The sequence below is a fragment of the Lissotriton helveticus genome, chromosome 9, assembly GCF_964261635.1.
Source record: "Lissotriton helveticus chromosome 9, aLisHel1.1, whole genome shotgun sequence".
Taxonomy (NCBI): domain Eukaryota; kingdom Metazoa; phylum Chordata; class Amphibia; order Caudata; family Salamandridae; genus Lissotriton; species Lissotriton helveticus.
Window position 1 is genome coordinate 556,911,201 of NC_136070.1, and position 13,355 is coordinate 556,924,555.

Consider the following 13,355-nt stretch of genomic DNA (forward strand, 5'->3'; position numbering starts at 1 on the left):
GCAATCCGCGATTTCCTCACCCAAAGAGGTCGCGATACCGGCCCGTCTTCGACTAGTCCAACTCAAGATCTTGCACCGTGTGTATGTTACTGGTCCGCAACTGATCCGAATGGGTTATTCAGATGATGGGTTATGTATCCGTGGTTGTGGTCAGCTTGCTACTTTCCTTCACATCATTTGGGAATGTCCGGAGGTGGCTGTATTTTGGAATAGAGTGCATGCTGTCATGAAAGAGGTTACGGGAGTCGAGATACAACCGGAAGCTAGGCGGTGTCTGCTGAATGTATGGGAACCAAATGACTATGACGTGGCTCAGACTCGTTGGGCGACCCTGGCTAATATGATTGCTAAACGAGACATTGCACAATTGTGGGGCGCTCCCCGCCCGCCGACGGTCTCGGGGTGGAAGGAAATATGGATTGGTGTATGTTTAGAGAGAAGACGGTGTATGTGGCACGAGGTAGGCCCCAAAAATGGGGGAAAATTTGGAATCAATGGAACTCCTACAGAGGGGGGATATGCACACCACCCCTTCCTGATGTACCCGATAGTTCACATTCACCCTAGTCCAGACGTTCCATGACTTGTTTTGATGCATATGTTTTAAAATCTTTAGTCTTTTTTCCCCTGATTTTGCCCCCCCCCCTTGATTTTTGTTCATTGACTTGCATTGTAATGCTATTGCCCTTTCCTTCCTGCTCCGAAAAAGCGCCTGTATTGTAATGTTCTTTTTGCCTTGATTGTTTGTTTTCTTTTTATAAAATAAAAAGAGTTTAAAAAAAAAACAAGGGGGATGCAGATATTTATCAAGTTGGGGTAACGCAACTGAAAGAGAAGTATGTTAGAAAAATTAAAGCTGCACTGTAAAGATCTACATTTTACTCAAGAAGTCCAAAAGAAGGCTAAACAATGAATCAGTGTGTAGCTACCTTAAGTGCACTGGCAGTCACTTGTGATTTTGAGCACAACACAATTAACCAGGTTTTATGGGCCAAATCTTAAGGAGAATGAAGTCAAAAGACATTCAATAGAGATTATGGTCTGGTGGTTAAACTAATCTTAAGGCTGCACTAGAGGCAGAAAGGAAAATTGAACCATTTGAAAAGTGTGTTCGGGAGTGATGAATCATAGCGGAATGTATGCTGCTATAAGTGTAGTTTCAAAGAATATGAAGGAAAATAAGTAGAAAGTTAGATGGATTGCATTTATAAACAGTGGTACATATAGAAGGTATGGCAACTGCTACAGATGCGGTGCAAGTAGTTGTAAAAACAAAAAAGGGGGGCTTATTTTAGTAGTGTGTGCAAGAACGTGGGTAGGAAGGTGTACTATGTTTCAGAAGGTGATGAATGTAAAGTGCTGGTTGTGGAAGGCTTAGCTCTTAGTGTGAGTGACGAAGGATGTAAAACGAAAGAAGCAAAAAGGATTGCCATGATATGAAATTTTGACAGACCATAAGAAAGTGGTAGCAATGGTAGACTCTTATGCATAGTATATTGTTATGAACAAGGAGCTATTTCATAACCTGTTGACAAATAGAAAATTGTTACAATTGGACCAATGTCCAGTGAGTTATACTTGTAACAGAATGTCCATGGAAGGACTTGTGAGGGTGGATCTGGAATTTAAGGGGCACAGGACACCTGGCAAGTTGTATGTGGCAGCAAATGGTGAAATGATCCTATGATGGCCACATCTAGAGGAGTTGGGAATGCGGTGGGACCCCAAAACGTATCCACCTATGGACGTGGTCCTTGAGGTACTAGTGGATATGGAAGTGATGATTAGGAGGAGTGTGAGGATTAATTTTCTAGCGTGTTTATTCTGCCTTTGGAAAAATTGAGTGGATCCAAACATAAAATTAGGTTAAAGGACAATGCTACTCCTGTGTCGGAGGTGATGCGGAATGTACCCATGAGTTACAGAATTCCATTGAAGGGTATTTCAATGGATTTATGCAACAATGATATTATTGAACCAACTGAGAGTTAAGATTGGTTGACTCCGGTTGTAATTTCTGTAAATAGCAAATGTGACCTTGGACTGGGCATTGACTTAGATGTTCGAAAACTCTATTGGGCGGATACCATTCCTTTCCTAAATTTGCAAGAGTTACTGTCTTCAGCATCTGCATCTTAAGTATTTACAACAATCGATCTTACGAGCATATATTAAACAGAGTTGGAGGACGGTTTTATCACAGTGTTTATAGAACCTGAAGGAGTCTTCCTGTACACGAGGATGCCTTTTGCTTTGTAAATGCTTCTGCCATTTTTTTAAACAATAATGGCAACATCTTTGGATGGACTACCAGGAGCAAGAGCATTCCAAGATGACATTTTAGTATTCAGCAAGGACAGAACTGAGCATGATAAAAATATGAAGAATCCTTTATTAGCTTTGAAAGGAAAGGGCCTAACGGTTAAACATGATAGATGTAAACTGGGACAACATTAAGTAGAATATTAGTGTCATGAGTCATGGAGGCATCTAGTACCAACAGAAAGGCCAAGGAGAACATCTGGTGGCCTGGTATTGATTGTAGGATTGGCTAGTGGGTGAGAAGTGCAGCATATGCTGCCAAAGTGGTAAGATGGCTAAGTTGTGCAGGGTACTGTTGGAGACAGTGGACTTACCATGGTGTAACTGGGTTGGCGAAGTGAGCTAAAGAACGATGAGGGATTCAACCCAGATCTGTGACTGGGGGTGAGTGTCTTAGAAGTTTCAGCGCTCCGTCCAACATCTCCTTGTGTTTGCTATGGTGTAAAGTGGGCACCAATTTTATGGGCCTTTTTCTAGACTGACTTCTAGAGAAGCTTCCAGAGGTATTCGTGCCTGGTATCGAGGTGCAGTTGACATCTGAGAAAATGCAGAAGATTTTAAAGACTTTGGGTCTTAGACTCATGAAGGTGGCGCTGCATCATTGGGCCGTTAAGCAAATGGTCAGTTGGAACATTTATATATGGTTGTGAAGGAATCCATAAAATTGGGTCTCCATCAGGTATTTCTTGGAAAAAAGTCCTTGCAAGCCATGTTGTTATCGCACATATTACCCTAAATTATGTCCGAGGAAAAATGTAGGTGGAATTATTTAGAGGACGGAAGCTTACTACAAAGTTCGTACTCTGATGGTTGGTTAAGAGACATAAAGAGAAATTTGGAGCCATTGAGGGTCCTGAAATGAGGAAGAAAGCGGAGGTATGCCAAGCCAAAAGAAGAATTTAGTGTGGTGATGGGATCTCATAATCTTCAACTGTTTAAGTGGATTAGTATGGTAGGGTTAGAAATGCTGGTGTGGTGAAGGTGATAGTGTCATGATGGTCTGATCCACAAAAAAAAAATCAGGGTGGTGTTGTAAGGTGTTGTTAGACAGGACAGTAGAAAGGTGTGACATTTACATAGTGCAGTGGTGCGCCGCAACAGAGGATAGTGATTAGGAGGAGAGTAGTTATCCCTTCTGTAGCAAGTGAGTTGGTAAGAGCATTAAAAAAAGAGGGTGGTGGCTTGGAGAATGCGGCATTGAGAAAGGTGGCATAGTGGATAGAAAAATGCCAATTGGTAATCCACAGGCAATGTCATGTGTTGTGGGAGAGACTGAGTCATGGATTGACGTGTGTCATCGTTTGCATCAGTATTAGTTTGTGGTAGGTTAGTAATTTGTATGTTACTAGTCACAATTGTTAACGTTCTGTTCTTATTAATTGTATTGGGGAACATTTATGGTGTCTTGATTATATATGATAGCGTGGCAGAGAGGGATAGATGGGGAGAGGAGTTGGCTTAATGGCTAGGGCGGTCGACCTCGAATCTGGGAAGCTGGGTTCGAGTCTCTGTAATGATGCTGAACATCCTGTGATTCTGGGCAAATCACGTAATCTCCCCGTGCCAAACAAAATTGAATGTGTCCTCATGTAAGGCAACTGGTGCTATGTAAAGCGCTCTGATGCGCGATTCAGGTCAAGTCTGCCCTATATAAAATTCTGTAAAAAAAAAATGGTTGCAGTGGAATCGGGAGTCATGGTATAAAAACTAGACTCCTGAGTGTGGGCGAGTTAGAAAGTGGTAAGGGAGATGGGAATAGACAATGTGAAAGGACCTGCATGGTGGTTCCTTCCATAGCACCTATTATCATGTGTTCAGGATTTCAATAAAGAACAGAATACGAATACTTAGAGTGCTATCTTCTAGATCACATATAGAGTATATCAACAAGGAGATCAACAAAAGAGTGCATCCCCTGTGTGCATCATGAACGTATGAATATAACACATTTTGTTGGCAGGAAAGGTAACACTTACAAATTTTGGAAACTGGAATCTCCCTGGATCTGTGTAGGCCAAATATGTGGCACATATACACAATGGAAAAGCTGGTGGTAAACCTTTGAGACAAGATGAACTTATTTGAGGACATATGGAACCCTTTTCAACCCTATGTGAAGGGCCTATTGAGGTGTGTGGAGGATGGCCCGACATATGTCTGACTTGATTCGGAAAGGGGAGTTCCCTAGGATTTCCAACTCGTCTGAAGTAAATGATTCAGAGAAGGGGCCATCTTCACTGCACCTACTGTGTCCGGGTCTAGTGATCACCTTACGATGGGTGGGCACCATGAGCAATTATCAATACTTAAGCCAGTCCAAGAATGCAGATAAGCAATAGGTACTTCCTGAGTTTCTCAAGTGTGAAATGGGTGGCAATTGACCTTCCAGATCCTATTGCCCTATATAGGGTTCCCAGGGTGAAGTTCCACATTGCTCCATACAAACTATCGGGAGTGTAACGGTCAGATTCCACTTTCTTCCCTCCCCCACCACCACTGCCCCTCCTGCACTAAGTTTTAGATTACTTTAATGTTCATGTTCTTTCATATTTCATATCATACTGTACTCTTATACATTTGCTGACGAATCACACTATATCACTTTTCACAACTCAAAGATAGGATATATTATATATATATTCATATTTATTAATGTTCTCAACTAGTTAGAAGTGGTTAGAAGTTTCTGAAAAGAAGTCGGAACATGTTCAGGGATCTACAGATCTATTCATCTACCCCTCAGTACTTTAAGTAATGAATTTATTTTGAATCAATTATGTAATATTAAATTTAGAAGAGTTTTTCCATCAATTGCCTGGGAGTCAAAAAGACTGCTTCTTAAATTGGATTGCTATATAAAAAAGAAAACAGTAGGACGGACTGCCATTAATTTGTAAAGTTACATGAAGGGCCTAGTACCGGAAATAAAGAGAGGTTCTCCAGGTCTTTACTGAGATAGTTTTACAACGACGCAATGACCAACGCTTATGCAAGTCACCCTACAGCCACTATGCTGTTCAAAATATATTGTGCATTAGATCAGTGTGGAGTACATACAGCATCTATTGCTGTACACCCATAAGTAGGCATCCCGCATTTTTGTAAAAACCAGCAAACTCATCTCTTCTAAGCAAGATCTTGCTAACTGGTTATCCCCGTCCAACCTCTGTATCTTTTAGCCTACGTCTGACATAATTGTTCTGCAATCCAAGCATCATGCCCCTGTGCGTGTAAGCTTGTACAGCACATCCTACCCCTCAGTCCCGCCAAAATTTCCAAATTAATACCATCTTCTACACAGGTACAATCTATAATTAAGCTACAATAGCGATCACCACTGAATCCCAGCATTAATGTATCAGTGAACAAAATAAAATAAAATAAAAACTAAACAAAGAGCAGGATCGCTACAAGGACAGGCACACCTACCTTTCAGTCTCCCATCGAAATTGGGACTAGTGGCCACTTTGAGGCCAGGATGCGGCAAGAGAAAGCAGTTGACGTTCGTGAAACAGGAGTGGATATGCTTGCGGACATTCTGTATTTCCTCGTGTTGATGTTCCGTTACCTGCAAACAGTGACCAAAACTTAGAAAAGCAGGTTTTACTCTCCGTCCCCATCACCCCCCCCCCTCCAAACAGCCTAAACAGGAAATACGTGAAATAGAGAAACCTTTCCAAGTGACTGGTTCTCAGCCACTACAGCAGACAGGTGTCCATGATGAATAATCGTATATTCCTGAATGAATTTAAGTCAGTTGATAGTTCAATAACACGTAGAGGAGCTACAGATGAGAGCTTCAAGTTGTTCTTCTATAGTGATTTAGCTCCCCAGCTCTTGCCAGGGTTTAACCGTGGACGTGGGGCCCCATAGTAGACCAAAGCCTTCTCACCACTCAGTCACAGGCTTTCATTACCACAAAACATAATTCTTGAACAAAAAGAAATCAGATGGAGGAGGGTTTTTATGCTCATTTCAGATGTGCCCCAAATCATTCTTTGGACACAGCCGGATGTAGTACCAAAAACCTTGTTCACAATGTCTCACTTTGAATTGATTGTATTTTTGTGAATTGGGATTGAAATGTATTGTGTAAAGTTTTTTTGTGAGGTTCAAATGCCTGAGTAAGACATTCTTGTTGGTCATTAAAGCTGACTACTTCATTTCTATATTTTTAAAAGACAGGTACAAAATATAGACTGTTGAAGGATGGAACAAGATATTCAGAGTGCATCGACAAGTGACCCAGATATTACATTAAAACATTTGGAGGAGGTGATTTAGAAGATTCGAATTGGACACAGATATTTACTGATTTTGTACTGATCAATTTCCACTCTGCACGCCTTTTTTGAGCAACAAATTTAGGACGCTGAAACAATTCATAACAGTAATTGTACTGAAAATCCTGCAGACTAATGCACCACTATCTTTGGTGTGCATTCTTTTCACAGAAAAACAGCACAGATGTTAGAAAAATATATTAAAATCAAAAGTTTAACAGAAGATGTACTAGACCCTTTTTATTTACATGAGGCCCCGGAGACTTTTCTGACAACTTTATATTCAGTTTCAAAGCAGTAACTCGGGAGGAAATTCTGGGAATGTTCTGAAACTTCAAAGATGACTCCTGTCTAACCTGCCTATCCATCATGATTAAAGACCTTTAGGAACTGGCCACTATTATTACGTTGTTTGTCAACAGATTGTTTAGTTTTGAAACTATTCCAGAACCTTTAAATAGCCGGGGTGTCTCACCTGATAAAAATAAGACACACTAACTCCTAAGAACATCACAAACTATGCAGGTAGACTGACAACATTCTAATCCTGTTAAAATGCAAGACAAACGCTAGCAACATTATCAACTATACAGGAACTGCCTATTTACTTCAGCAATCTGAATAGTCAGTCTGATAAATGAAAATTGAAGGGTAAATGAAAGATGGAAGGACTGCTTCTACGATAATGCTATTAAGCCTACTTGAAATCAGCCTTACTTTAGGCAAGCACCTCTGAAATGTTTTATGCTTCTCCATTTGAGCACTACCACAATCTTTGTTTTTGAACGTGCAGTTTTTCTGAGGCTATGGTGTCGGAGTGGTTGCTACCTTACTGGAAGAAATATCAGGGTATTACCATTTGTGTTGTTCTGCACCACTTAACAAGGTTGAATTCCTCTGAAGTGCTTTAGTGGCATTTAAACATCGCAATATAAAGAAAGTAACGCAGTGAATATTTATCTATTTTAATGAAAGATTACATCAATGAAAACTTGTCTGTATTTTACCGTTAACACAGACTTAAAATGAAAAGTCAGATGCAAGAACTAGGTCTATAATAATACGATGAGGCCTTACTGAAAGCAAACCTTACTGAAGGGAAACACTTGTGATGGTTATTTGCCGCTTTGTTTGAGCGCTACCACATTCTGTTTTTGTGATCTTCTGAAAAGGTAGCGCTTGAAATGATTGGGTTTCAGCTCCCTACGGAAACCTTGCTCTTTTAGCTATTGACTTTCCTGGGCAATCTCACAACTTGTGCCCCATTATAATTCCTGGTTTTGTACTCCCAGTGTGTTACTCCACACCCCTCTACTATTTCTAAATGCCTGACTCAATCCGGCTGAAACATCTTCAGAATTCTCTATCAAGTTAATCTTTTCAAGGGTAATATATACAAACCATTTTTGCGGTTGGAAACGGCTCAATCGGGCCGGTTCTTACCGCAAAAATGCTTAAATATGTACAAATGTCAAATTATGATTCTGTAACTTGTTATCAAATCGCAATTTGGTTTAGCGAATTAGTATTTGGAAGGGGCATGTTTTGGGCTACTGAATTGCAGTGCTATGTATGAATGTTTTGCAACCGAATTGCGGCTGCAAAACATTCCTTTTTTACCAAATACTAAATGGTAGTGGTAACCATTTGCAAAAGGACCCCTTCTCCTTTGAGAATGTAAAAAAAGAAAATGTATTACTTCAAAGTTTCATTTTTCCCGTTTAAATGCAATCCATTTTCCCTTATTAAAAAGCAATCACAGACACTGTGGTTTGCTGGCCCCAGCAGGTCTCCATCCCTGTGATAGCTATTAGTCCTAATGGGTCACAAATTGTGACTTACCTCACTAATATTCATGAGGTAGGTCGATCTGCCTACACGCAGACACGTATTGATTTATATCTCTTTAAAAGGAAATTAAAATAACAAACTACACAAAATGTCTGAAGGAAGATCAACTTTTGAGGGCAGCATGGCTAAGGAGTGTGACATTAAGATTGGGGAAGTTGTTTGCCTTCTGGCTCTTGAAGCACTGTTGGGAGAAGACGAATTAGAGAATCCTGCTATTTAATTGAATGAGATCATAAACAATTTGGAAATAGATGTCAGCACTTCCAGTGGAAGTGGCTTTAGATTTCAATCAAGAATGATACCCTTTATAACACATGCTAATATTGAAATGTTTCATGAAACTGTGGTGAAACTGACTGAGAAACAGGATCAACAGAGAATCACATAAGTTGCCTGATATAAAGAAACAAGCATTAAAAGTATTAAAATCTGATTATCGGTATCAAACCCTCATACAAGGGTGGTAATATAGTTGGGATGGGTACTACGATGTATGAAAATTAGGCATTGAGACAGCTGTATCAGACAGAATGTTATGAGATTATCTCATTGGATGTGAATAAAGAATCGGTACATAAATATCATGATTTTCTCTTCGAAGGGCATTTTGGATATTGAGGAGTACTTGTTTCTGAGCAAAGATTATCCTAAGACATCATGCTTTTATTTGTTGCCCAAGGTTAATAAGGTTCCGCCTGATTGGGAGCTTCTGGAGGGGAATTACTGAGAGATCTAGTAGAGCTGTGTACCAAGGTTGTTGGGCCCATGTGGGAGTGAAGATTATGACTGTGAGAGAGGTTTGCCAGAGTTTGCTAACCAGAAACTGAAGGAGAGGGAGAGGCGGAAAAGCATAGGCAAATATTCCTTACCAATTCATCCACAGTACAAAATCTATAGAAAACCCCACATGGCCATTGATAGACATTAATTGAAGAAACACAAAATACACGTTAATCTGGTGTGTTCGAGTATTCTTATTTCACATTTCATGAGCTTATTTTTCTTATATTTTCCAATTTTATGATAATCTTATCAATTGGGTACAGACAACACAGATGTGTATAACAAATAACACAGATAAGATAAATCAACAAAGTCAAACATTACAATAAAACGGTTTTGAAAAGGTTATTAATGATCCAACAGTTACTAATCTCTGTGAGTTATTGATATTCAGTCCAAATAAACTCACTCCAGTCAATGTATTACCCATAGTATCACATGGGACTAAAGGCCTGTTTCTGTAAGCTCTTCTCTGCCAAAACAAATAGCTTTTTGTCTAATTAGAATTGTTCAGGTCTCATAGGTGTAAGCAGAGAAGGTTCTCCTTTTTCTTTCCTTAGAAAATACCAACAGCTTTCGACTTCAGAACATGTTGGGGTATATGTAAACTTTTTTTTTTAGTTCTTCTTCAGGGCAACATACGACTCATTCAGTCTGAGCTGAACGGTAAGAAAACACACATTGTGTGTGTCTGGAAGTCTTCCGGCCGCCTCGATGTCTGCCAACCCATGGGCGTTGCCTGTTTTTCTTTGCCGTTCCTCACTCTGTTTTCAAACTTATTTTAGAGGCTCCCAATAACAGAGTAAATCCGGGGCTAGTCTAGCTGCGGTCCTCAACTCCGTGCCCATCATCACGCCTGAACCAGGGGTGGATTTCGCGGTTTATGTATTTTTTAATTTTGTCGAGGGCCTCGTCAACTTGGGTGAGAAGAGATATTCCTTATCAATTTACGAGGTTTCGTTGTACTTCTGGCTTGAAGCTTGAAATCCGCAGCCATGAATGGCGACGAACAGGATGCTTGTGTTAATAGCTCTTGCTGCACTGTCAGCAGAGTCTAGGGTACAACGTATGGTGGTGTTAGATGGAAGTTTGCTCTCAGTAACAATTTCTTGTCCCCTCTTTCTGTGCTCATCTGAGAGATGTTGGAGGAACTCCTCCATTATGTCCCAGAGAGCACAATGATATCTGGTAAGTAAACCCATTGAGTTGGCGATATGCCAATGGTTTGCAGATTGGGCTGTAACCCATTTCCCAGGCCTGTTGATGCACTTGCTCTCCTTGTCGGGAGGGAGTGCATCCCCGCTAGCTTGTGAATTTGCTCTAGCAAACTACCGAGTCTGTTAGTATTTGTTCTCTAATATAAATGGGATCTGAAGGAGAGGGTTAATATTTTTTGTCAACCCTAGATATTATTATTCTGGCCCTAACAAAGTCTTTGAAAATTACATCTGTGTGGGGTAACATGCCCATTAAAATAGGTAGGTATTGAGTGCCCCTATGTGTAGATGACAGTGTTTCGTAAAGGAAATCCTCTTCTAGAGGCTCTTTGTGCAGCTGCACGTCATGGAAAGTAGCAGCCCTAGCTCTTAGCTTCTGATATGTAGCGGAATCATCAGGAGAGGATGGCCTTGCAGGGTATAAGCCTGGATCAGTGTCCCTTGGAGGATCTAGATCGTAGGAATCCCATGGGCCATCATATGATGGTGCCCCAAAAGTGTCATCCCCTGCATTGCGTCCACCTGTACTATTCACTGGGGATCCTGGATGTGAAATGCCTAGGGGATCCTCAACAGATTGTGGTGGAGATGGTGAGTCTGGTGGTGGAGGAGGAGGTGGTCAGTGGCGTAACAAAGGCCCCACAGTGCTGAGGGTGGACCCTGAGCTTCAGGGGGCCCCCTCAGCACAGTACCCTGGCCTGAAAGCGCCAGAGTGAGTATGAAGGGAGGGCCCTCTATGTACTTTCCAGGAGGGCCCTCTAAAGTTTCGTTATGCCAGTGGAGGTGGCGTGGGTGGTGGAGGAGGTAAAGGACTTGTTGCTTTGTCCATTTTATTGCTTTTCGGTGGAGTAGGTACATCAAGACCCTCTTGAAAAGACAGCTGTCGTTTTGATGATGGCAGTGTTGGAGCGGGAGGGTTAGTGAAGATACGCCCAGTTAGAGGCTGAATCTGTTATCAGGATTTTCAGAAAGTGTTTTCAGAGCCGGCATGGAAGGTTTCGGATTCGAGCAGTGTTTGTGATCGGTGCCGAAGCTCCGGATGTGGACGGTCAGCTCAGCATCGATGGGCGGGTAGCATAGGCAAACTCATGCGAACCAGACAGTGGAAAGAAAACAATCAAATAATGGAGTCGATGTATATGCCCATTATCACCAAGAGGAGTCACTCTAACTTGTGACTCGAAAGACTTCTTCAAAGAAAAAAACTTGCACATATCCAGATCCAACACTAGATGGCAAGAGTATGCAAAGCATGTGCATATACAGCTACACATGCCTCAAAAAGTATTTTTTGAGGAGTACTCTGTGGTCCCATGGGTCACTACCTATTCTTACAAACCGGTTAGTAAAATCTTTTCATTTTTTTTTATAGCATCCTGTTTTCCTATAAGGAAAACAAGTTGCATAGCTAAATAAATGGCTTTATTTGAAAGAAATCAGAGACATGGTAGTCCACGGACCTCAGCAGGCCACCATCCCTGTGAATGCTGCGATTCAAAGTGGGTCGCAATTTGCAACCTACCTCATTAATGTCCATGCGTAGATCAAATTGCGGCCCACCAGGAGTATTTTGTGAACTGACCTATTAGCACATAGGTCGGGTCACAAAATAGCACACTGGTTGCAAAAGTGTTGCTCACGAATTGCAACCAGTATTTTGCGACCAGCGCTACATACATCTGGCCCTTGCTCCCCAGGCTTCTTCTGCACACACAGATTAATGCGATGGAGATGAGCACTAGCTATCAATTGAGGCTACTATATGGGTTTGTCAATTCATATAGAACAATACCTTAAGAAGCCAATTCAATCTTGGTGCTCTCCAGACCACACTACAGTAACTCCCTTCTGACCGTTCTTGTTAGAGTCCACCTCGTTCCCCTGAAAGCACTGTTACTTGCATATACAAGATTTGCTACAGAACCAAAAAATCCTACCTTATTACTCAAGTACTATGTCGGCTTTCCACTGATGCTAGAGCAATTAACAAGGCTGCATGCATTGCCCCCAATGTACTTCTTATCTCCATCTGCCAATACTCGACATTGAAGCAGAAAAGTTCAAGAGGTCTCAGATCCCTTTGTAGCTCTGATACACTTCTTCTGTAGTAAACAACTTTCACGCAAGAACCACCTATAGCACTCTTTCTCAGGGACTTCGACTAGTGTCAGGAATTCTCTGCCCTTCCTCCAACTAACCTAATCCATCATTTTACGCACATCCACCTCTTTGGCTACCTGAGAGACCAGAACCTTCTACTCCTTCAAAGATACTTCTATTTTCCGGGAATTTGGAAACACCTCTCACTCATTTCTCCCCATCCCTCTGTCTGGTTGTTGTGTTCCCATATGACCCTTGTTGTTTTTCTGCTTCTCGACACAGTATAGGTTTTTCCCCCTATAACTGCATAAATGATTCCATATTGGCATTCAATTAATTGCTTTGTTAATCAATCCGACTGTTGTTTTTTTTTGTGGTAACTTTCCACATTTTATTTGTGACCTTTTAACTTTGTGGGTGTAACGCCTCTGGGTAATGTTCGCAATACATAAAACAGTATAAATAAATAAACCTAGTGGATTTTGACGGGATGTCTAGATCCTAGTTGCAGAGCAAGAGAATGCTGGTCATATCAACTTCTCTGAGAACAGGATTTAACCAAAAGGGACACAAACTCTGCATCTTAATTTCTTAGGTTTGACGCAGAGATAGAGTCTAAACTTTACCCGCAGTCTCTTCTCCAAGAAGGGCTGCCCTCCGGATAATCCGTAGCCATATTCATATGGAAAGCTCCAATCTCGAATCAGGAACATCAGGGTCTGCAGTGGAAAGCAAAAACACAAACATATGGAAAATTAAGACAAGCATTTACAATGCAATAGGTCTCGCAGCATTAAAG

At 41.2% G+C, this 13,355-nt stretch overlaps 1 protein-coding gene across 1 annotated transcript in view; it reads right to left on the reverse strand.

Annotated features, from left to right (window-relative positions):
* The window catches only part of ATL3 (atlastin GTPase 3), a 264,191-nt gene that overhangs the window by 88,870 nt on the left and 161,966 nt on the right, over positions 1-13,355 (reverse strand). Inside the window, exons 7-8 of the mRNA XM_078660453.1 lie at positions 13,183-13,275; positions 5,752-5,890 (exon numbers count right to left, since the gene is read on the reverse strand). Of these exons, the coding sequence (XP_078516579.1) occupies positions 5,752-5,890; positions 13,183-13,275 (232 nt within the window). The remainder of the gene's footprint in view (positions 1-5,751; positions 5,891-13,182; positions 13,276-13,355) is intronic.